General features: G+C 41.5%; 1 protein-coding gene, 1 long non-coding RNA gene and 1 other non-coding gene across 3 annotated transcripts in view; 1 reads left to right on the top strand and 2 right to left on the bottom strand.

Annotated features, from left to right (window-relative positions):
* LOC132423251 (uncharacterized) overlaps positions 1 to 24,525 on the top strand; it is a 150,134-nt gene that overhangs the window by 9,520 nt on the left and 116,089 nt on the right. The gene's annotated exons all lie outside the window — the stretch shown is intronic.
* On the bottom strand, positions 1,463 to 17,536 carry HSPA9 (heat shock protein family A (Hsp70) member 9). Its single transcript, XM_060008764.1, has 17 exons — positions 17,339 to 17,536; positions 15,995 to 16,053; positions 15,673 to 15,760; positions 14,666 to 14,847; positions 13,572 to 13,696; positions 12,962 to 13,035; positions 12,505 to 12,611; positions 11,863 to 12,025; positions 10,641 to 10,733; positions 6,962 to 7,171; positions 5,623 to 5,850; positions 4,623 to 4,727; positions 3,726 to 3,843; positions 3,204 to 3,298; positions 2,852 to 2,944; positions 2,526 to 2,666; positions 1,463 to 2,209 (listed from the first exon to the last, which is right to left on the bottom strand). Exons 1-17 carry the CDS (start codon positions 17,417 to 17,419, stop codon positions 2,132 to 2,134), a joined length of 2,040 nt encoding a protein of 679 aa, XP_059864747.1. The 5' UTR covers positions 17,420 to 17,536; the 3' UTR covers positions 1,463 to 2,131.
* Positions 6,499 to 6,569, bottom strand: LOC132423766 (small nucleolar RNA SNORD63). Its single transcript, XR_009519074.1, has one exon. It is a non-coding gene; the product is annotated as a small nucleolar RNA SNORD63 (small nucleolar RNA).

Below are 24,525 nucleotides of genomic sequence, written 5' to 3'. Positions count from 1 at the left end.
GGAAAGATAAATTAGGTGGTAATAACTGCTGTGGAGAAAGAGTAGGCTAAGGATAGGAAATGACAGGGACTTGAAGAAGGCAGCATGTTTTATGACATTTCAAAACCTTATGACTAAATTAGAAAAAAAAAAACCCTTATGACTTATGAAAAAAGTGAGGGATGAGTCAGGTAGAAATCTGTGGGAGACTGTCCAAGCAAGGTCAAAGTATAGTAGGAGGGCAGGGGAAAAGAAAGGTATTGAGGGGTCAGATCACATGTGTTGTACTATTGTGTAGCAAGGGTGGAGTTTTAAGTTGGGGAAGACAACTGGAATAATCCCAGGAAGTTTTCCTTTTGGGACCTATCAAGCACTTGCACCACAAAAGGAAGACTGTATCTGAATTTATAAATTTTTGTTCAAGGCTGCTTGTGCTGATTATTAGTTTTATTAGAAGGTAACCGAACTGCTACTACATATACCACTCATGGCACAGCTTGAGACAGTATCTGTGGGTACCTGCCCAAGCAGCTCTTCTCCCCACCTCTCTGATAGAACCCATTTTGTTCAGGGCATGCTTGGCTCCTCTCACTGATCTCAAAGATGAAATCTTGAATAATATAAACCAGTAGTTCTGAATTGGGGTACTTTGGAAATGCTTGAGAGGCTTAGTTATCACAATGATTGGTAAACACTAGACGCATTTAGTGAGCAAGGGCCAACCAGAGATGCTAATTATCTTCCCCAGCATGCCACAAAACAATCCTTCATAAAGAATTACTGCACACCCCACAAGGTTCCCACCAAGTGGTCGTGTGGCTGAAAATTTGAGCCTATTATTTCTCATATGAAACCTCAAGAAGCTTTTAAAAGGGTGTTAATAAACAATTTTCCAGAAATATAATTATCACATAAACAGTCTCAATTTTTAAGAAATAAACTTAAGAAATAATTATTAAAACTAAAGTGAGTTCTAAGATGCAGTCACCTTCCTGGTTCTGAAGTTGTTAGCATGTGATATTTAGAACTACATTAGAGAAATTAGGACAAGGCAACTCACTGAGGATGAAAAAGCAAAACTATAGAAAGAATCTGGGTTCCTGTTATTGAGCCACTGAAATCACCTTAGGACTTAATACTAGACGTGTTTCATTACTGTAAGCCAATTCTGGTTGGACTTATTTAGAGCAGAAAGCAGCCTGGAAATAGGAGGCCTGATTTTCATGTTGGAGATCTAAAGACTATTTCAACATTCCAAACCTTAGATGGGGCTAGGGAGAGAAAAAAAATAAAAGCCTCCTCTGAACCAGACTTGTCTTTGGTGATAATGCTTATTATACCAGCCTTCCCAAGTTTTCAATTTGTTAGAAATTCAAATGCCAGTGTTAGAAAATCCTGTATCGAGGTCAGGGAGTTGGGAAATGTGATTCATGTCATATTTCTGAAGCTAAATCTCAGGGCCTCACCCCTCACAGACAAGAGATCAAAATGCTTTTCCTATTTATTTTTTAAAAAATCCAGAATGGATCAAAAAGAACAGTCATCAGAGATACAGATGCCACTGACACAGGCCAAAGGGTAGCTAGGAAAGTATGCCTTCAGAAAGTTTGGGAGACTTGTGTTTTAGAAGCTGGACCTCACATAAATAGCTAGCTTAGTTTTCCATTGATTCAGCTTCCCCTGCCCTACCTCCCAACATGGCACAGCTAGCTGGCTTGCCTTGCAAGGCCTCAGTTGAAGAACTCCATATACACGCAGGCTGGTACAGCAGTACTTAGGTAACTAGAAGGATCTCATCCCCCTATGGTCTCGTTCCAGACCTGTCTTCAGTGTGTGAGATGGCTTCACCCCTTTGAAAATACAGCTACTTCAGCACAAAACAACGTTATATCTTTTCCCCCCCATCTTACATGCAGCTGAAAAAGAATGACAGGCTAGGGACAGAATACTGTGAACTTTGTACTGTTGGGAATTATCACTTGTTAAATGATCATTAGCTAATGGTCACTAAATTTACATATTCAGGAAATTATATATAGAGTACTGCAAAAACACAGTAGAAGATTGAAGTTTTGCCCATTTCAGCTCAGGAAATCCCTTCACTCCCAAGCATCATAATATGTTGTCCTTTCGACTCCAAAGTTTACTGCTGTTACTGTTTCTCTTCCTTTTGATCTTCCTTTTGCTCCCCAGTGCCAGAACTTCCAGAGCCTTCCCGCTCAGATGCCATCTGTAAGAAAACATTTGAGAATCACTTGTTTAACGTTAAGGGTGACAGTTTGCTCTCTGATGAACTAAAAACGAAAAAGCCATATCCTGCCTGTTCCACTCTCCCAGTTTTAGTGATTTCTTCCCTTTGACCTCACCCTCCCTCCCTCCCTCCCTCCCACCCACCCAACGTAGTCAAGAAGGCAGGAAGAAGGATATTTCCAATTCCAATACTCCCAGTTCCATAAATGGCTATGTAGGAGCCATCAGTGACAGTAATCAAGAGCAGTTACATCAAGTTAGGAGCAAAATATTCATTGAGTAAAACAGCCTTGTACCTTTTTGTATGCCATTTCGAAGAGCTTCAATGATGCTTGCTGAAGGGAAGATGCTGCCTGCCTTATGTTTTCTCCTGTTTCACTGTCTTTTCGAGCGAGGAGCTCCCTCATTTTGGAAATCTCTTCTTTTAGCTTGTGGCACTTAAAAACAAAACAACACCAGACCCTCACTTTTTCTGGTTCTTATCCCATAACACACAGCAGAATGTTTAGAAACATTTTTTAAAAACTAAATTCCTATCAAGACCCACACAGAAAAAATGACCTTCACTGACATTGGTGACGATGCCTCCCAACTTCTTGAGCTATTTTAAAAGAGGGTTTACCTCATCAGCAGGCAATTGGTCCTTGAATTCTTCCATCTTGGTTTCTGTGTCATGAATGATTCCTTCAGCCATATTAACTGCTTCAACTCGTTCCTAAGAGAAATTAAAAATGTAGTATGAATGAAGACTTCCCAATCAACTAGTTGGCTGAATGTCCTCATTAAGAAGACAACATGAAAACTGCTACACACAGTTAACAGAGTATAAACAGTTAAGAGGGAGAAATCACTGTGGTCTGAGATGTCTGTAAGAGGTTTTAGCTGGATGCTGTTAACATGAAAATTTTGATATGGGAAGACTGAGAATAAATAAGAAAGGCATTTCACATAGAAGTTATGAGCAAAGTAATCACCTTCTTTCGCCGGTCTTCCTCAGCATACTTCTCTGCATTTTTAACCATATTTTCAATATCATCTTTGCTTAACCCACCGGAAGACTGGATCACAACTATAGTGAAAAGAAGGCACCTCATTATTTCCCAGGAAAACTATATGCTTCTTCCTCTACTGTATTAAGAAAAAGAATCCTCCTCTTCAAAGTAGCTGTCTTGATGTGCATTATGAAGAAGGGGAATATCCTATTGTTCTACAATAAGCAGAGGGAAACCAAGAGTCTAAAATATACAGAGAACAACTAACTGTCCTACCTACCAAAACTTCAGCAATCCAGAGGCTCAGTGCTTGCCTTTTTTGGGGGAATAAACACCATACCTGTTAATGTGACACTGATAACTGAGGAGAAAGAGGGCAAAGAGGACTCATCATCCTCCCCTGAGGCTAAGGGAAAAGGTAATGCCCAATCTAGAGGGTCTAGTTCCCAACAGAGAGAAGTCCCTCACCTCACTCTTACAGTCTTAATAAATAAGAGTACTTACTCTGCTGCTCGCGTCCTGTACCCTTATCTTTGGCAGAAACATGTACAATCCCATTGGCATCAATGTCAAATGTAACTTCAATCTGAGGGACTCCACGAGGGGCTGGGGGAATCCCAATCTAGAATAAATAAATACCAGAGTAAGCTCCTCTCACAAAGGGGTCCAGTGCTCTATTTCCAAAACCTATACGGTCTTCTGGGGAAGAAATTACTTGGTTTCTGGGAGGAACAAGTGAAACTTTCACTTAAATGTACAAAAACATGAGTTTGTCGGTGAGGGTGGTAATTTTATTGCTGCTTGAAATAAACAGGACTCATACTAGTGAAGGCTGGCTATAGCAAGTAACCACAGTGGCTTTATGTACCTAAGGATACACAATGCGTGAAGAGTAAACTTTTCCATCATTCATCCCAACAAGCAATAAGCGATGCTGACTAGAAGCCAGTAACAAGGGACTTCCCTGGCGGTCCAGTGGTTAAGACTCTGCACTTCCATTGCAGAGGGCACAGGTTCAATACCTGGTCAGGGAACTAAGATCCCACATGCCACAGAGCATGGCCAAAAAAAAAAGATGACGATGACAAAGTAGCAGCCAATAACAATATCAAATGTCTTTAAAAGTAGTAAAATAGTAATCAGGAATTTCTTCTAATAAGCACTGTTTATGAACATTTCCCTGGCTTTTACAAGCTTCTTTATTTAGTTCCTAAGGCACAAGAAGCAGGGCTTTCAGGTAAAAACTGAAGCCATGGTTATCCAGTTGCAGAATTCATTTGAATACTATGCTAAGATAACACAGACTACGTCTGTCAGCAGTTTATGGTAACATTAGGGGTTAGAATAGTGTAACTTCACCATAAAAAAATGAACATAACATTCATGATTCCCAATACCTACCAAAGTAAACTGTCCAAGAAGTTTGTTGTCTCCAGCCATCTCTCTTTCACCCTGACACACTTTAATCTCCACTTGAGTCTGTCCATCAGCAGCTGTAGAAAACACCTAGGGAGAAAAAGGAAACTTGCTGGGTTGGCAGCCTGATTTTTTTTTTTTCCCAGCCTATTCCCCCTTACAAAGTGCAACAAACCAAAGGAAGAAATTCACCTCCCAACACTGGAAGAATCCTAATGTACACTATGTTCAGAACAAAGGCTCATGTCTTTACAGAGAACAGGAGTAGGATTAGCACAGCAAAAGGGCATACAATAGCTATTGTTTTCAGCTAAGCAAAGGCATTGTACAAAGATGCAGCATTAGCACAGAAGGCCTCAAGAGAAGGAGCTATAAAAAGCGAGATGTTGAAACATGCTCATCCAAAGAAATGGGTCAGAGAGAGGACATTTATTTTATGCTCATAGTCACAGGAAATCACCACACACTTCAGAATGATGTGTTGGCAATACGTCACTTCAAACATAGCAATAGCCATAGTTCTTTCAGAAAAACACCAAACCTGAGAAAGGAAATAATTCTTAATCTAAGACCAAGCCATTGTCCAAATAACCCTGGCTTGATATCTCAGAACCCCTATCGTTCTCCAGGAAGACAAGCAAACTCCCTTAGTCTCAGCCACGCCATTCTTTTTACTGCCTTTGAGAACAGAAGAGTATAGGAATTCAGTCTCAAATAATGAGGCTCCTTCTGGCAATTATTATCCTGAGAAGGAGAGACTACTGATGACTTCCCTAAAATTATCACCACTGGCTGACAGAAAGAGAACTTTTCTAGGAACAAAAGAGAACAAAGGACAAGATTCTCACCACCCCTCCACATTCAACTAGTATGGACTGCAAAACAAAAAGGAAAGTTTTCTAGGAAAAGCTCACAGAAGTGGCTACAATCACATCCTCACAGAACCTAGTATCTCTGTGACAAAGTAGGGTGGGGTGGCTTTTACCTGGCTCTTCTTGGTTGGAATAGTGGTGTTCCTGTTAATAAGCTTGGTGAAGACACCTCCCAGAGTCTCAATACCCAGAGACAGGGGAGTGACATCCAAGAGTAGCACATCTGTGACATCACCAGCCAACACACCTCCCTGAATGGCAGCTCCAATGGCCACAGCCTCATCAGGATTGACAGCTTTACTTGGGGCTCGGCCAAAGAGATCCTGCACAGTCTGCTGAACCTGAGCACCAAGAAAAAAGAACCTTGTCACTCACTACTCAGGGCAATTGCCTGAGAAGAGGAGAGTAGCACGTGTGTCCTGAGACCCCACCAGGTCTCAGGACAGGGTGCTTCAGATCCAAGAACGTTTACTCAAATTATTTTGTAGTTGAGTTCTTGTTAATGAGTTAAGTATATTATTTGGTTACACATATACTTTACTCTTGAGTATCTCATTCATAGCCCTTTTAAATTTGGGAACAATTTGCCTAAATTTTTTTATCTGGTTTCCCAAGCAACACATCAAATTAGAAATACAAGGTACAAGGCAAGGGGACTTAATTTGTATAGTCCAAGTCCTCTTCTACATATCAACTAAAAATCAGCTTAACAGAAGCAGTAGTAATTCAATACTGGGGCAAGTATGAGGCATGTTTTCCCCTCCTGCTTATTTTACTAATGCTAGGAAAAAGTTCTATTTGAGTAACATCTGGGATAATTTGTTAACATAAAAATATCTGCCTGGTTCAAAGCCTCTCCTTTTCACTTCAGATTTATTGTATGCATCATTTTCCTAAGCACAAGTACTCCAAAGGAAAAATTATGAAAATCAAGGCCCAAGATAGTTCTGTTCAAGCTATAAAGCAAGAATTACACCATCAACAGGTTCTGTGCTCAGTTATTAGTTTTCCACACACCTGTCTTTTCAGAATGATGTGTTGATAAAATGCATCATTGCACAAATCTCTGTTGAAGAGATGCCTTTAGAAACCCCAAACACTATACTGCAAAACACATGTCCAAAATTGCCCATAGAGGCTAGTTAATACCAGGATGTTAAGCTGTCTCTGACCGCAAACTTTGTTTCATTCCTAAAAATTCTATAAAACTGAAGTTCAGGATCCTCCTTGCTACTACCCCAAAGACATTCCCCCCATTTCCCAATCCTTTTTTTAAAATACCCTTTAAGAACTCTTTAGCAAGGGCACAAATTCATCCGCCTTTCAGGTCAGCGTGGTAGAAGGGCCACATATTCATGTCCCTACACAACGTAAGCCATATGTTATGTCCTAATAAATCATTATGTGTTGGCCCTCTCTGCGCTCTATGTCAAGAATTCCATGGGTCCTTACCTTGGGCATCCTAGTCATGCCACCAACCAGAATCACTTCTCCTATGTCACTTTTGCTGACTTCTGCATCTTGCATGGCTTTTTGGCATGGAGCTATGGTCCTTTTGATTAGATCAGTAACAATCCCCTCAAACTGAGCCCGGGTCAGCTTCATATTCAAATGCTTGGGTCCAGAGGCATCCATTGTAAGGTATGGCAAATTGATGTCAGTCTGCAAAGGAAGCAGGGAGACCAGTAGTGAAGTCTCTTTATTACTTCAATTAAAGACTATACCCTAGGAAAGGAAGACTCTGAAAGCCACAGTGAGGGTCAGACACTTTAAATGAATGGCCACCAAAGACAGTGACTCTTTAAGATTCAACCCAGAAGTAAACACTATGAATCTGTTATTAACAATGGAGAAAGAAATAGAGAAGCAGGAAAAATCCCCATTCAGGTGAAGAACAGTCTGTCCTGCTATTAAAAATATATTAAGGGGCTTCCCTGGTGGCGCAGTGGTTGAGAGTCTGCCTGCCAATGCAGGGGACAAGGGTTCGTGCCCCGGTCTGGGAAGATCCCACATGCTGAGGAGCGGCTGGGCCCGTGAGCCATGGCCGCTGGGCCTGTGCGTCTGGAGCCTGTGCTCTGCAACGGAAGAGGCCACAGCAGTGAGAGGCCCACATACCACCAAAAAAAAAAAAATATATATATATATATATATATATATATATATATATATATATGTATATATTAAGAATCACACCACTGTGTTCTTTTACCAAGTTTTAAAAAATTTCCTTGCACATTAAAAAAAATGTGAAAGGTATGCTCTGAACCAAATAATCTGCCACTAAACCAGGGCTTTGCAAGTTTCAGGAAGATGGTTAAGAAAGCTACAACAAAAATGCTAAAGAGAAGTACAAGGACTGACTACTGCTATCACATCCCCAGAGAGTAGCTAACACTGCTACAGTCACACCATGTAACATACAGTATTTAATAAGCCTAAAATCCTGATAAGGCATGGATTAAGAATATTTAGACTAACAAAACTCATTACTAAACATGCAGAAACAGATGTCTCGGGGTGAACCCCCAGGAAAAGAGTTTGTGCATGCTGCCCCTCAAACTTCACAAAGCAAGGCCAACAGGGAATAAAGACTGAAGGGAGCAAATCCTTAACCAGCTTTCTTCAGGTAGAGTACCCTGGACAGATAAGTGCTTTACAGGGAAAATCAACACATCTTTTGTAAATGATATTGGACATAGTTTGAAGAACACCAATAACAATTTTCTCTTTCTTTGCAAAATGTTAACAAACCGCATCAGTAAATAAAATTATCTATAGCAATGCAATCCAACAGAACTTTCTGTGGCAATGGGAATATTCTCTATCTCTGCTTTTCGATCCAGCAGCCACTAGTCACATGTGGCTGAATACTTGAAATACAGCTAGTGGAACTGAGAAATGGAATTCTTAAAAATTGTATTTAATTTTAAATAGCCACATGTAGTTACTGTATTAGTGCAGTTCTATATGCTATAATGACCAGGTGAAAAACTCCAGGGTTCTCCACCCTCGAAAGCCAGTTCCACCATGAAGTTCTGTCCCTCTTCTCTCTCAATTCCAACCATGTATCTCTCACTACCACACTCTGGTCCAAGTCCTTCCTCTCTCACCACCTGGTGTGCTGCAATAGCCTCCCAACATTTTCCCACACCCACTCAGGCTGCCACAAAGAGCACTCCACCTCAGAGTGCTTTCACCAAATCTGACCATGTTACTGGCCCACCTTAAAAATTTTCAGTTGTCTGTTGTCATTATCTCAGGAAAGATACCAAATCCCCAATCTATAAAGCCTCTAGCCTTATCTTCTATGCTCCTCCTGCCAGTCTAGTCTGTACTTCAGCCACACTGACCCTTACTCAGGTCTTTACCCAAGAACCCCATACTTGCCTGACCCTTTATCTCTTCCTGATTAACTCACCTTACAAAAGCTCTCCTAATTATGTCAAACACCTGTCAGGTTCCTTTATTATAAATCTAACTTTGCCTTTTTAAAAAAACAAAATACATGCATACATTTAGAATACCACTTACTATTTACTACACATTGTCCTAAGCATGTTATATATATTAATTTACTAATCCTCTCAACTCTAAGGGGGAATGGAACACTAATTATCCTCATTTTATAGAAAACAGAAATGTTAAGTAATTCATTCAAAGTCACACAGCTAATAAGTAATGAAATAAGGACTTCATCTCCACCAGTCTGCTTGCAGAGTAACTCTTTTTTTTAAAAATTTATTTATTTTTTTGGCTGGTTGCTGCACGTGGGGTCTTCTCTGGGTGCAGCGAGCGGGGTCTACTCTTCATTGCGGTGTGCGGGCTTCTCATTGCAGTGGCTTCTCTTGTGGAGCACAGGCTCTAGGTGCATGGGCTTCAGTAGCTGTAGCACGCGGGCTCTAGAGCGCAGACTCAGTAGTTGTGGCGCACGGGCTTAGTTGCTTTGCGGCATGTGGGATCTCCCTGGACCGGGGCTCGAACTCGCGTCCCCTGCATTGGCAGGCAGATTCTTAACCACTGTGCCACCAGGGAAGCCCCAGAGTAACTCTTAACCTCTACATTACTTCTGACGTTTACTAATATAATGTTCTCGGGCTTCCCTGGTGGCGCAGTGGTTGAGAGTCCACCTGCCGAAGCACGGGACACGGGTTTGTGCCCTGGTCCGGGAAGATCCCACATGCCGTGGAGTAGCTGGGCCCGTGAGCCATGGCTGCTGGGCCTGCGCATCTGGAGCCTGTGCTCCACAACGGGAGAGGCCACAACAGTGAGAGGCCTGCGTACCGCAAAAAAAAAAAAAAAAAAAAGTGTTCTCATTAGTGTCCACCTCCCCAAACCACATTATAAACTCAAGGGTAATAAATGCTTCTATAAATTTAACCTACAGACTTACAATCACACATGCACAAACATTAATGTACAAGGGTGGTCAATACACCTTGCTATAATAGCAAAATGGTGGAAAACAATCCAAATACCTATTAATAGGATAGAGCCACAGTAAAACTAACCAACGTCCCGTTTCATACAGTGACAACCCCTGGGAAGAATTATAAGCTATCCTCTGGTACTGCCACATATTTCAGCCCCAACCATCATGCTGCAAATTCTGACAGCAGGACAAGGGAATACCATCAACTTCATGGATGACCCTGTACAGCTTTGTCACTCCTTATAGCTGCTATTAAAAAGAAAAAAAAAAGAAAAAAAAAAATCCAGATGTGACTGAAGGTCACCCACTTTACCAACACAATGACAGATGCTATAAATACCTCTTCCCTTCCCAGAGTGCTAAAGTTGCTCCAGTTCTGAAAGATGAAGCCTCCCTTTGCCTTAACCACTAAGAACAGAATAACAGTATGTTAGGTCCGTGTCAGGGATATAGCAAGATGGCAGGAGATCTAATTCCAGGTTCTCAGGTGGCAGCAGGAAAGCAAATCATAACCTCTGATTTGGGTGCTTCAGCTCACCCATAAAAAACATAATGCTCCTTTGCTAATGGAAAGGCTTTTTATCACCAACCAGAAAGCTGTTAAAAGAAATCTGACTGACATTATGCCAATTAGAATACGCTATTCGAGTAAACTCAGGCTGAAAAGATCCATCAAGACTGGTGGAATTTTCCACGTCTCACCTGCACAGATGAAGAGAGTTCACACTTGGCCTTCTCAGCGGCTTCCCGAACCCTTTGAAGCGCCATGTTGTCTTTGGTCAAATCAACCCCTGTCTACAAAGTGAAGACACACAATATATTAATGTTAAGAAAATAAATGCTACTTAAATTGCAGTGGTAAGGTGTAACAAAACAAAATAGAGCCATACCTTTATAAACAAGCAGAAATTACTTATTGCCTTTAAAAATCTATAGGAAAAAAGACCTACTTTGAAAAAGAAATATGTGTCTGGAGTTAGATGATGAACTGTTCTCAGTTCTTTCCAGCTGTAGAATTCTAGCTCAAAAAAGGAGTTCCCATAATTCCTTTTCCAAAGTTTGCTTTACACCACTTCCCTTTTATATAAGATCTACTTTAATACCTGTTTTTGCTAACCAAATGAAATCTAAAAAGGATTTTCACTTTTACAAAAAAGGCAAAAAGGACAAATAATGTTCAGCGTTTGCTTTGCAGCGAGCCATTACAGAGGCAGTGTGCACCCCAAGCTCCTTCCCCAGTAACTACACTTATTTGAGCACCAAACCACCACCATAGCTTTAAACTGTCTGTGAGCATACAACCATTTATGTTGTGCATCCGTTAGCAAAATGTGTAGCTTCACGACATTTCAGCTTATCAAAAATTTCGCAGGCTCAATCTTCAGATAGTGAGGGAAACCTACACAGTCATCCCTTGGTATCTGTGAGGAATTCGTTCCAGCAACCCCTGTCAAATGCGGATACCCCAAATCCAAAGATATTCAAAATCCCTTATATAAAATGCCATAGTACTATTGTACACCAGGTGCTATAGCCTTTTTTTTTTTTTTTTTTGCGGTACGCGGGCCTCTCACTGTTGTGGCCTCTCACAGGCTCCAGACACGCAGGCTCAGTGGCCACGGCTCACGTGCCCAGCCGCTCCGCGGCATGTGGGATCCTCCCGGACCGGGGCACGAACCCATGTCCCCCGCATCGGCAGGCAGCCACCAGGGAAGCCTGCTATAGCCTTTTGTTGTTTGTTTCCAATTTGAAGCTACGATAACCAGAATAGTTCAGAGCACCCATGGAACTAAAATGCAATTTCAGTGGCCTATTCAACACTCTCTTAAGGGAAAAAAAAATCGTAAAACAAAGCAAATAGCAGTCTGAACAAAGAAATTCTCAGTATTCCAATGTGTACGTATTAACCACACTGGTAACTAACCTCTCTTTTGAACTCCTTCACAATGTGACGCAACAAGGCCTGGTCAAAGTCTTCACCACCTAAAAAAGTGTCTCCATTGGTGGATTTCACCTCAAATACTCCTTTCTGGATTTCCAGTATGGAAATATCAAAAGTTCCACCACCTAAATCATATACGGCAATGCTAGAAAGGAAAAAGGCCGTCAGGAACAAAACTCATCACAGCGTATGGATTTCAGTAACCAAACCAACATAAATTTGGCTATTTCCCCCCCAGGTATAATTATGAAAGTTGATGACTGCATAAGTGATGTATGTCTTAACAGGTGGCCCTAATAGCAACATGTAAAACATACATACAGTTAAAATGAAATGTTAAAAAGCAAAAACCACTCTTTTGGATGAATACTTGCCAACAGGCATACCAAGGGGAAAAAATGACCACAGCCAGTACTTTAAAAAGAAAAAGTAATCAAGGGACAATCTTGAAATGAATGAAAAACACAGACCATAAAAGCCTTGGGAAAAGGTCAAGGCAGTACATTTCCAGTCTAAGTATAAGGCTCAATCACCATGAAATCAAGATGATGATTTAGGATAAGTTTCAAGGTTCCATGCACTTAAGTCTCACAAATCTAGGTGGAATTCATTGCACAAACTTACATTTTGTCTTCTGATTTGTCTAGACCATAGGCCAGAGCAGCCGCTGTGGGTTCATTAATTACCCGAAGCACATTTAGTCCAGATATCTGGCCAGCATCCTTAGTGGCCTATAAAAAAAGAAAAAAGCATTTTCCACCGTGTCCCAGGTACCATTAATTTCCTGAATAAAAATGCTAATTGGGGGGCTTCCCTGGTGGCAGCAGTGGTTAAGAATCCTGTTGCCAATGCAGGGGACAAGGGTTCGAGCCCTGGTCCAGGAAGATTCCACATGCCGCAGAGCAACTAAGCCCGTGCTCCACAACAAGAGAAGCCAACGCAATGAGAAGCCCACATACCGCAATGAAGCGTAGCCCCCGGTCGCTGCAACTAGAGGAAGCCCATGTGCAGCAACCAAGACCCAATGCAGCCAAAAATAAATAAATAAAAACAAATTATTAAAAATGATAATTAAACTCACCTGTCTCTGAGAGTCATTGAAATACGCTGGGACGGTGATCACAGCATTTTTTGCTGTATGCCCCAAGTAATTTTCTGGAAAAGCAATCAATGAAAATCATTCATGAGACCCTATCAGATGAAACAGGCTACAATTACTAATGTAGCCTAACAACCTGTGTCACTCTCTTGAGGTCACAAACAGCACCCAATAGTTTTTAGCATATGACCTAACATGAAGAGACCTTGTAGGAAAACACTCCAATTTAAAAAACCCAAGATTTCACCTTTAACATGTTAGTGAAGGCTCACCAGCTACAATGACCTAGTTTTAGATTTAAAAGAGCCACTAGTTTCTTAAATGGGAAGTTTTATCTAACAGATACAAAAGCTTAATGTCTAGTCTTTTGATTTCCCTTCTGGAAAAAAGAAACAAGCAAGCCACCATTAGGAAACCTTGGAAGAGAAATTCAATTTGTAGGGAAAGAGTAATAAAGTTTTGCCATTCCTAGGTATTCTGTATAAAAGCCACTGCAGACTCATCCAAAGGACACTGAAGTATGGAAGCCAGTGATCTCAGAGGAATCATGCTGTTCTCTAAATTTTCCCAGATATGAACTAAGCTATCTCACCTGCAGTCTCTTTCATCTTCATCAACACAAATGCTCCAATCTGACTTGGGGAATAGAGTTTTCCATGAGCTTCAACCCAGGCATCGCCATTAGAGGCACGGACAATTTTAAAAGGAACATTTTTACTGAAAGACACAAAAATTATACTTAAGAAACATGCCAGCCCAACCTACCATGAGGTTACCATACACCATGAAAGCCCATCTTCCACCCCAAGAGATCCATGGCCAACAAATGAGAACTTCAGGAATTTGTTTAATGAAAACCTTTAGAAAGCACCCATTAACATGTAAAAACATCCTGATGAATTGAAACATGAACATTCTTCTCACCAAAAATGTATGCAGCTGCTTTGGAAAGCGGTAACATATAGGTATATATGACCTAGCAATTCCATTACTAGATGTCTACCCAAGAGAAATGAAAATACGTGTCCACACAAAAACCTATACACAGGGCTTCCCTGGTGGCACAGTGGTTGAGAGTTCGCCTGCCAATGCAGGGGACACGGGTTCATGCCCCGGTCTGGGAAGATCCCAAATGCCGCGGAGCGGCTGGGCCCGTGAGCTATGGCCGCTGAGCCTGCGCGTCTGGAGCGTGTGCTCCGCAACGGGAGAGGCCACAAGAGTGAGAGGCCCGCATACTGCAAAAAAACAAACAAAAAAAAAACCCCTACACACAAAGCATTATTCATATTAGCCGAAAAGTGGAAAGAACCCAAATGCCCATTAACAAACAGATAAACAAAATGCAGTATGTATGCATACAATGGGATATTATTTGGCCATAAAAAGGAATGAAATACCGATACACACCACAACAAGGATAAAACTTGAAAACATCTGATCAGTATCAAGATGGCGCCTATGCCATTATCTACCTTATGTGTTTAACGCCAATTTATGTGGTCCAGGAATGACAAGCCAGATGTTCATGTATCATGTCACACATAGCAAAGACCTAATCTGTGAAGGCAGAATTGAATTTTTTGAAGGATACCCTTTTGGCAGGAGCAGGGTCTGTCCCAGGAGATCCTGCTGGTAAGATTCATCTATTTAGCCTTTGCATATAAATACATTTTTGCTATTACTCACATGTCTTTTTGAACTTCTGGGTCATCATATCGCCGGCCAATGAGACGCTTGGTAGCATAGAACGTGTTGTTTGGGTTGGTGACAGCCTGTCGCTTGGCCGGCATGCCAACAAGTCGCTCACCATCTGCTGTAAAGGCTACAACTGAAGGGGTGGTTCTGGCACCTTCAACATTCTCTAGCACCTAAAACTCCCAAGATAGGACAGAGAATGAGGTTCCAGTCACCACTACTGTCTTTGTACCAATCATTTAAGACACAAAACAAATACTAAAGAACAGTACTAATGGGCATACTTTTCTGCTCTGTGAATGCTGATATAGTAAGCAACTACTATTGCAGATTCAAACAACCTACAACTAAGAACATCCAAGAAACAGGAATAAATATAAATCACATCTTTCATACTCAATGTTTGGACAACGTAATCTTTCCTTCCATACAGAGAGTTAAATCTACTTCTGATTTTTTGGTGATGCCTACAAGTTTCAGGCATTAAAAAAAACTGCCAACAAGGAATTCAAAAATCCACGTGCTCCAAATATTCTTGAAGAGAACCAGGTGGGAATAAAGATTTCACAAACAAAGGAGGAACAGCCTCTACTTCCTCCAGAGGGAAGTAAAAAACATGCCTTACTTAGGATGCAGCCTATGCATTATTTGGAGCTCCACTTGCTTCTAGACTGTTCCTGCACCTTTAGGCTTTGTTTAACTGACTTACAAAAAAGCAGAACGTTAATTACAGAAGTAATCAACAGCACAAGTCATCCCAATGGGTCCTAATGGTAACTTAGTAGTCTTACATCTATACTAGGACACACTTAAATCCTGGGAAGTCAAATCCATTCATTTATTACCAGCATACAATTAAGCACAAAGATTCACCTCACAAGAGTCTTAAGAATTTAAAAGCAGCTTTGAAAATGTCCCTTATTTAAGCCAAAGGACGCAGAATTCTGAATTGTGTACTGGTTACCACTACATGATCCAGAGCTTCCAATCATGCTCACCTTTGCTTGTTTACCTTCCATAACTGCCACACAGGAGTTGGTAGTACCCAAATCAATACCAACAACTGCTCCCTTGATTGCTTCTGATCTGTAAGACATTTAAAACAATGCTATGATTAATTATCTTAACAGTGATCTCCAAAATAGTTATAGAAAAACATAAGAAAACAATATTTGTTACTGTGGCAAAATGCATACTCTATAAATAAACTTAGCTGTGTCTTTTTTTCTGAGTGAAGTAATTAATCACAAATTTAGAGACCATTGCTCTGGGGCTTAACATTTGTTATCTTAATGCTAAAGGAAATGAAATTATACTTACGCATAGTCCCGCCTTGAAACAATTCTAAAAGCTTCATGACTAAAGCCATTCCAGCCATCCTTAAAAACAAACAAAAAAAGGATCAGCCATGAACTACACATGAAAACTTGCACTTGTTTTAATTATTCTTCTGAAGAATACATCAAAGGTTGAGACTTTCATTCTGTTCACTGAGTGGTTACCATGTATAAAATATACTGAAATAAAATATTTCATATCTAAGAGACATTATGGTACTGAAACAAACCTAATAAAGTACAAATTTTCCCAATGAAATCAGAGAAATAAATTGATATAAAATTATCTTGAATTACATTACCAAAGGGTCTCTCAACCTTGGCACTATTGATTTTGAACAAAATCTTTGTTGGGAGCTGGGCTGTTCTATGCACTGCAGAATGTTTAGCATCAACTTGGGCCTTTACAACTAGAACCTAGTAGTAGCATGGCTACCCAGGTTGTGACAACCAAAATTATTTCCAGACTGTGCCAAATATCCCGTGGAGAAGCAAAAATACATTAAAATACTACTCAATTTCATCATCAGGAGCACTGTCTACCTAAGACTCACATATGTTACGTGTTGCAGTACAGATTTAACTTAATCAGAGACATTTCCCCTGACCTTGACAAGCTGCTGCTTTAAGGGAACTAGAATTGGTAATTTTGTGAAGTCAGTTTACGAGGGAAAAAAAAAAAAATGACAAGAGTGGCTTCCCATCAGTGTCAAAGACCTTTATTACAATCTCATCTCAGGCTACTTCCAAGTCTTCTTTTACCCAACCTAAGTGCAAAGAAATACAATTCCTGTTTCCCCAAAAGGTATGTTTTTAGTCTTACACGATAATGAACAACTATTCCATGGCCTTTTCCTGATTTGCTCATTTTTCCTGAAATAACGGAGAACAAAATTCTGGGGAGCTAACTAGTCAAATGTTCGTAAGCAAGAAAATCAGAGCTTGATTTTTAATTTACTGCTCAGATGCTCTTCCTTCCTTCGTTGTATCATAGCAACGGGGTCCTCGCACACTCTGCATTTCACAGCGAACAATCGTCCTTCTACTCAAGACCTCAAGACCAAAACTGTAATCGTCTCAAAAGGACTAATCAAGACCACTGCCCGCTACTCGATGAAATAAAACTCTAGGCTCCCAAGGAGTGTGACTCATCAGGGCCTGAAACAGGAACGCAAAACCCTGAATGAGGCCTTGAACCGGCAGCACTGAATACTGAACGTCCATTATTTTCCGTCTCTCCCCGAGGATTCTGACCCCGAAGGCCGCGGCCTGCCGCACTGAGTCCCAAGGCCGTGAGCCCCTCGGGGAAGGCCCAGCAGTCCCTTACCTGGTGGCGGGCGGCTGGGGGGCCCCGGGAGGCTGCGGCGCCGACAAGACGAGCTACTGCGGCTCGGCTGGCGCTTATCATGGCTCCTAAATGGTGGAAATACGAGACAGCAAACACGCGCTCCGAACACCGAGAATTGCGCGGCGCGGTGATGCTAGCGCTTCTGGAAACCTCCAACTACGTGAGGTGGGGGGCGGGGTTTGATCGCTGCGGCCTGGAAGCCCGCTCTTCCGCTGAGGCGCCGCCCGCGCTGCCTGATAAGAAAATACCTGAACGCTGCTTCCGGAGTCAGGGCCTATGGCTAATAACACTTCGGGGCATGATGGCAGGTTAAAGCGTGTCCTCCCGTGCCAGCTGCGGCAGGTCTGGGCTCCGTGACAGACCAGGAGGCTAAAAGCGGTATAAGGCAGAACCGTGGACAACCCCGGTCCTCGGAGGCAGAAAAGACTCAAGGTCACACGGGATAAATTGCGAACAGTCTCCTTGCGTCAGTTGCCTGAGAGGAGGGGCCTGTTGCGCCTGCGCAACTGGGATCCTACTGAGGGCCTGGAGCGCATGTGCGCAGGGAGTGGCGGAGACCGGGGAGGAGTCTAACTAGAGCTGTCATAGGACGCTCCAGCTCACGTGAGTTTGGTCCCAGCGTTGCCCTGGGAGAGCCCCGGGCGGATACACGCTCTACGCGAGTTGACGTTTCCTCCTCGAGGAGGGCGCCATTTTGTACTGCGCCTTTGTTCAGTGTGCACCTGGGGTTCAAAATCTTGGTAGTTCAGCCTCGTCATTTTTTCGTGTTCTGACCGCTTGTTGCTATTGCAGTAACTTGAAATAAACCTACGTATGCAGACTTTCGACAAATTCTTTCAGAGTTTTACCACAGAGACCTTGGGTTTTGAACTACTAAAGCAGCCCTTCATTCAGACAGAGCATTGGGTTGCCTTAAGCTAATTATCTTGCAGACCATCCCGAGAAAAAATACCTGAGTTCAGGATCTTACCTGCCCAGGTTTGCTCTGAAGCAGAGCAGGACCCTGTGGGCCCACATGGGCACAAAAGCCTTTCTGTGTCCCCCATTTATTGTTTGTAGGAAATAGGCTTCATTCAGCCTCTTTGACTGTCCCTTAGTTCCAAAAGCCAGATTCAAGCAGTTGCTAATCTGGGAAGGGAAACAAGGGAGGCGCAGTCAGGAAGCAATAGTGCAGCCCTGGCTCAGGGTCCTGGTTTGCAGTCAAGGACTATACATAATAATATCTGTGAGTTCTGTGGAAACTATCCCTTGCCCAAATGGAGGATGGTAACTTCAGGCTGAGGGCAAGATTCCTGGAGTGCTGCCCTGTTACCTCACCACCAACCGGTCAGAAGAAAGTCACACGCCCTGCACCTCTCACCCCCAAATTATGCATATAAAATCTTCCCCCAAAACCATCAGGGAGTTAGGGGATTTTTTTAGAGCATAAGCCACCCATTCTCCCTGTTTGGCCTTGCAATAAACCTTTCTCTGCTCGAAACTCTGATGTTTTGGTTTGTTTGGCCTCACTGTAAGTCAGGCACATGAACTTGTGTTCAGTAACAGCTCCTCAGGCCCATCTCAAAACCTTGTTGCTTGGGACAGATGGCGTGGGTTCTGTAACAAGATGCCACTGACCTCTCTGCTGTGACCACTTTCAGATTTGTAAGAAAAAGAATTAATTCATTGATTCAACAAATATGTCCTGGAATGCCTTGATTTTAGAAATGAAGTAATTTGTCCTTAAAGTCTCAAAGTCCAATTTCAAAAGAGAAAGATGCTCCACTGTTAAGTGACCACCACTGTGTGAGGAATTATGAAGGAAATTTGGGGGGAGGTTTAGGAGGGAAAGAAGATAGCTGAGTTCACATTGTGAGGGGGGAGGGAAGTGGGAGTAAGAAAATAAAAAGTCAAACATAATATTGCTTATAGATTATACAGATCCTAAAAAAAAAAGTACCCTCATCCTTTTATTTGTTAGTTATCATTATATTATCTTTACTTGTCTACTTCATACTTTAATTTCTCTTGTTTTCTTAATTCCCTCAGAGGTGGACTTTCCTGAGGTCATCCAAGTTACAGTCTAATGGCCCCTATTTTAAAGAGATTTGTATGCTAAAACAATATACTGATGCTAAAGAACATGGAGGGGGGAGGGATAAATTGAGAGATTGGGATTGAGATATACACACTACTATATATAAAATAGATAACTAATAAGGACCTACTGTATAGCACAGGGAACTCTACTCAATACTCTGTAATGACCTATATGGGAAAAGAACTAAAAAAGAGTGGATATATGTATAACTGATTCACTTTGCTGTACACCAGAAACTAGACATTGTAAATCAACTATACTCCAATAAAAATTATTTTTAGAAAAATAACATAGAAACATAGAGAGGAGTGACAAATAAATAATATTAAACATGGAAGCAAAATAGAAATTGAAAACTTCACATCCCTACCTTGCATATGATAAAGAGGGAGGAGGGCAAGTGGAGTAATTGGAATAACTGCATTCTCCTCACTTCCCTCTTTTCTCTACTGGTTCTCTTAAGAATTTGCTTTTCTTCCTTCTTGTTGCATATACTTAAAAACCGCACAGTGTTAATCAAAAGAATCCTGGAATCAAATGATGTTAGCTAAAGGTTGTCAGAGATGATGATTCTGGGGGTACACATATCACTGAGGTTCCTGGTGTTTTCCCCAAGAGCCTGGCAAATACTCAACATGACCACAAGGGGGATGTTGTAGCTCTAGATACTATTCAAAGCAGGAGTTTGAGAATGGGGCTGCATGTATTGTATTTGCCAGTGTGAAGGACAGGTTTTGGGGTTGTTCTGCAAATTAATATAGCCTACAGCCGGATGGCTTGAAGAAATAAGCATGAGTCCAAAAAGAGCTGGCTGCAAATGAATAAGTGTGGATGGTTAGATCCACGGCCGGGTGATGCAGTTATTCATCATACAACACAGCACTGTATTTCATTTCTCTGTTGTCATTTCAGTGTCATACTGGAAAGTGAAAGGAGCTGGTACATAATTTGCATGTGGGTAAATGTTTACCAGACAGAACAGGTGGCTGTCCAATACCTGTGCATACTATATTTTAAATTATATTCTAACTGGCATGATTTTTTTTTTTGAGGTACGCAGGCCTCTTACTGCCGTGTAATTTTTATTTTAGCATATTTTGAGAGAGGAAACCAGTTTCAATTTTTAAGTATTTAACTCCCAGTCATTAATAGGAAATGTCATTAGATAGTAATCACTAATAGTTGTTAAGTGTTTACTTAAGTGCCCCACTGTCCTAAATGCTTTCTAACATTATTTAATGGAATGATCAAAACAATGGTTTCAAGGGAATAATACTATTGGTATTCCCATTTTGCAGATGTGGAAACTGAGGCTTAAAGTGGTCTAGTATGTTATATAGGTCACAGGGCAATTGAATGGTAAAGCCAGATTTGAAGCCAGACTGTCTGACTCCAGAACCTATACTGCTAACCACTAGGCTCTGCTGCCTCATAACAAAACTGGGTCTGATCTTTTATCTCCACATATACAGAAGATGAGTTTTGTAACACTGGCCTAATCCATTATTAACAGCAGCTATTTTAGGCAATTGAATTAAAGTTATAAAAGAATTTTTATGTAGTTTAGGTTCCAAGACATCTATAAAGAAAGTTCAATCTGTAATAGAACACATAAGATCAAGCTTATATTTTTAAAGCAGTCTCTTTAAAGTGGTGACTCAGATGACGTTTTATTCAGTTTTCCCAGAGATGAATATCATGCTGTGGCACTTTCCATCTTCATGAAATAAAATGTGACATACTGCAGGGATTTGTCATTTTTATTCTCCTTGGAATTTTTTATGTACCTGCAGCAGATTTCAGGAGACAGTTCCCACTTTTCCATTTGGGCATTAGCTATACTATATTGGAGTACATTACACAGTGTCACTTCACTCAAGTCTGATTCAACAGAGCTTGCCCCAGTGAAGTGTAGGAAGTATTATGTCAGGTGATGTCTCTGTACCCGGGGTTGGTGACAATTAGCAGGTTTCATTTTATATGGAATGCCTGGTAACCCACCAACCTGCCTTCCTTCTGATAGGAGAAAAGAGAAATAGAGGATGACCCTGAAAGAAAACTAAGGTAGCAATAAATCAAAATAAGATGTCCCTTTGTTTAGGTTGGATATTTACATTCCAGTGATAATGCAGTCTCATTGCACAGGGTAAAAATCAGTCAGTTAACCTCACTCGGATTTTCATTCAGGTTTGGAAAACAGTCGGCTATTGGATAGGTCCAAAGAGCTGTGTGTGAGGTACCTATTTGGGGAGGGCGTAGGACTGACAAAAGCAGAGATTTGCTCTTTATGAAGACCCATTTAATAATTAATTCTTAAGGATGCAGGAGTGTTTTCTGAATGCTTTCATTTAAAGGGCCAGAATTTTAATTTATTCTTGATCAGAATGTTATAGCGGAAGCAACCCTGAACTAGGACTTGAGCCTGAACTTGGGTTCCAGAAACACAGAAAGGTCTTTAGATATCACTTAAAATCTAACCTTTTATTTAATAGATGAGGAACTGAGAGAATCAGTGAGTTGCCCAAGGTCACACAGACAGTGTTAGTTTCTGTTCTACAGCCTCCATTTTTACTTGGTATGCTTTTTAGAAATCACCCACATGATTTCAGGCTAAATGGTCAATCAGTACAGTTTTTCAAATGCTTACAGACAACTCTGGCTCATATACCCGCTTCCTCCTGTCTCAACCTTACTCTTTAAGGTACACAATTAGTGAAATTATATCAGCTATCTTTTCAGATCTCCTGGATTGCATCCTCTCTCTATGTGAGGGGCTTTTGGTTTCTAAGGTTCCCCACCTCGGCTCCCCAGCTGTCAGGAGAGGAGGTACCCAGGCTTCCTTAGGTGATGAGGATTTAATTGAAGGCTAGTTGGAAGAAGTACAGGCATTGTCTCAATACCCATAGAACCAGAGTTCTGGCAGAACAAGTTGGGTGGCTCCTCCTCCTTGGTCAGGCCCCAGCAGGACCTGGCTGTAGTGACTTGTTATCAGGCTTCTGATGTTCCCCTCTGCACTGACTCTGCCCTTTCCATGGCTCAGCTTCTTTATGTCTGCTTCTCTAATTCTTCTATTGCAGTAGTTCCTACATTTCAGTAGGCATCAGAATTACTGGGAAGCTCTTTAAGCATACCAACCCGAGAGATTTAGGTCCTGTAGGTCTGAGGTGGGTCAAGTAATCTGCATGTTTAATAGGTTCCACAGGAGATTCTGATAGGGGTGGGGATTAAGGACCACACCTTGTTTAGAAACACCCCAAGTAACATGGTGTCTTCTGGTCACCACATTTTTTCATTACACATCCTATTAGAAAAATATTTGAGAGACTTCCCTGGCAGTCCAGTGGTTAAGACTGCACACTTCCACTGTAGGGGCCTCGGGTTCAATCCCTGGTAAAGGAACTAAGATCCCGCATGCTGTGTGGTGTGGCCAAAAAATTAAAAAAAAAAAAAAATTGAGCACACACCTCCATTATGTGTATATTTATGTACTTAGAAGCTATGTATGTAGTACTATTATTAAACATATATAAAAATGGAAAAAATAAATATAAATACATTTGAATACTTTCTTCCTGTACTCTAATGTATCCCCAGGGCTGCTTGTACTACCCTTGCTACCTTTCTGTGTGGCTTGAAGTACACCATCGTTATGGAGTGACTTTATTGGGCAGAGTAAAGGCACAGAAAAGTAGCACGTTGTTTCAAGGGTCACTGGGTCAGCTCATAGGCCTTTGGTTTAGGTGCCAATTCTTTGTTTTATTGAACTAGAGGTTGGGGTGGGGGTGGGAGTGGTGACTGTGTGTGGCATGATGTGAAGAAAGCTGGTTCACCTAGAAGGAGCCCTGTGACCCCCTTCTTCAGGGGAAAGGGAGAATCTGTGAGCATGATAGCTGCTGTGGGTCTCATGAACACCTGTCTTTCACCGTAGACTAAGGAACTGTTTCTAAGCCTGTCAAAGTGCAAACGTGACTCCACAGAGGCTGTGGATGAGGCTACCCTGCGTGTGCCCTCTGCAGCTTTCCATGACTTCCCAGAGGAAGTCTGGTTTACTCTGGGCTGTTGTGCCAGGATGTGTGTGTGTGTGTGTGTGTGTGTGTGTGTGTGTGTGTGTGTGTGTATGGTGCTTGCCCACTTCTCTATCATTCCATTTATAGCACAGCTCCCTGGCCTAAGCTGGGGAGGCTGCTCTCAGGATTAAAGGCAACCAATAGAACACCAGGACCAAAGCCCTGGAGAACAGCACCTGTGTTTGTGTGATCAAGTGTCTACAGGTAACTTAATGAGAAGTAGTAACTGAGTCCCTGAACCCAAATACAGGTCTTCTCTGTGCATCTTCCCTGTTTTTAGATATACATACTCCCAGTAGCCAAAGAGGCTTCACTTTTCCTGATGCATAATTTGTAGTTCTTTGATATTGCTCTCTTTCCCTAGGGCACTATTTTGTGAGTGGAGCATCATTTCCGTGAGTTAGAGCAACCACATTGAGACAAGCAGACCGAAGGCATTATCAGAGCCCAAAGTCAGAACTGGACAAATCCCAGGCACGTTTCAAAAATCAAGTGACTTATTAATAAGTCATTTAAGTTGGAAGTGGGTTCCCCACAATCTTTTTTTCCAAATAATTTTCCTACCCTTACTTGGAGACTTTTTGCGTCTTCAGCTTTCTTATGTTACCTTAGGTATTTGAGTGCTGGTGTTCTATACTCTCAAAGGCCATGGAGAGTGTGCCACTGTTTTGAGCTCTGCAGAGGAGAGAGGGATGGGTGCTTCTTGGATTCAGGGCCGTTAGCAGCCGTGCATATGTGTCTATTTCCTGATTGATAGGGATATTTGAAAATAAATTATTTAGAATTTCATTGTTTTTCACTTAGCTTTATATTACTGAAAATCTCTAGGCTGGAAACACCATTTTTTCTGTCACTTTGTGTTCTTCCAGTTGGCATGTGTGCTTGCCATTTTGTGTTCTGCTTTTTATGCTTAGTTATCTTTTCTAAAAATATATACTTGTCAACCTGGTCTCATATACTTGTCATTTTTAATGGTGGTCTATATAATCTTATTCTTTCTTGAGATTCATAAGTTTATT

Source organism: Delphinus delphis, chromosome 3 (assembly GCF_949987515.2).
Source record: "Delphinus delphis chromosome 3, mDelDel1.2, whole genome shotgun sequence".
In the NCBI taxonomy this organism is placed as follows: Eukaryota; Metazoa; Chordata; class Mammalia; order Artiodactyla; family Delphinidae; genus Delphinus; species Delphinus delphis.
Note: the sequence above shows the minus strand (reverse complement) of the source record. Positions and strands in the feature narration are given on the sequence as shown.

Bases quoted from the DNA above. Each gene is read 5' to 3' on its own strand.
- HSPA9 (XM_060008764.1), bottom strand. From the start codon at position 17,419: ATGATAAGCGCCAGCCGAGCCGCAGTAGCTCGTCTTGTCGGCGCCGCA. The intron at 16,054-17,338 runs GTAAGGGACTGC...TTTGTTTTTAAG, and splicing joins CCCCAGCCGCCCGCCACCAG to GATGGCTGGAATGGCTTTAG. The intron at 7,172-10,640 runs GTGAGACGTGGA...CTTCCTTTGCAG, and splicing joins AACTCTCTTCATCTGTGCAG to ACTGACATCAATTTGCCATA.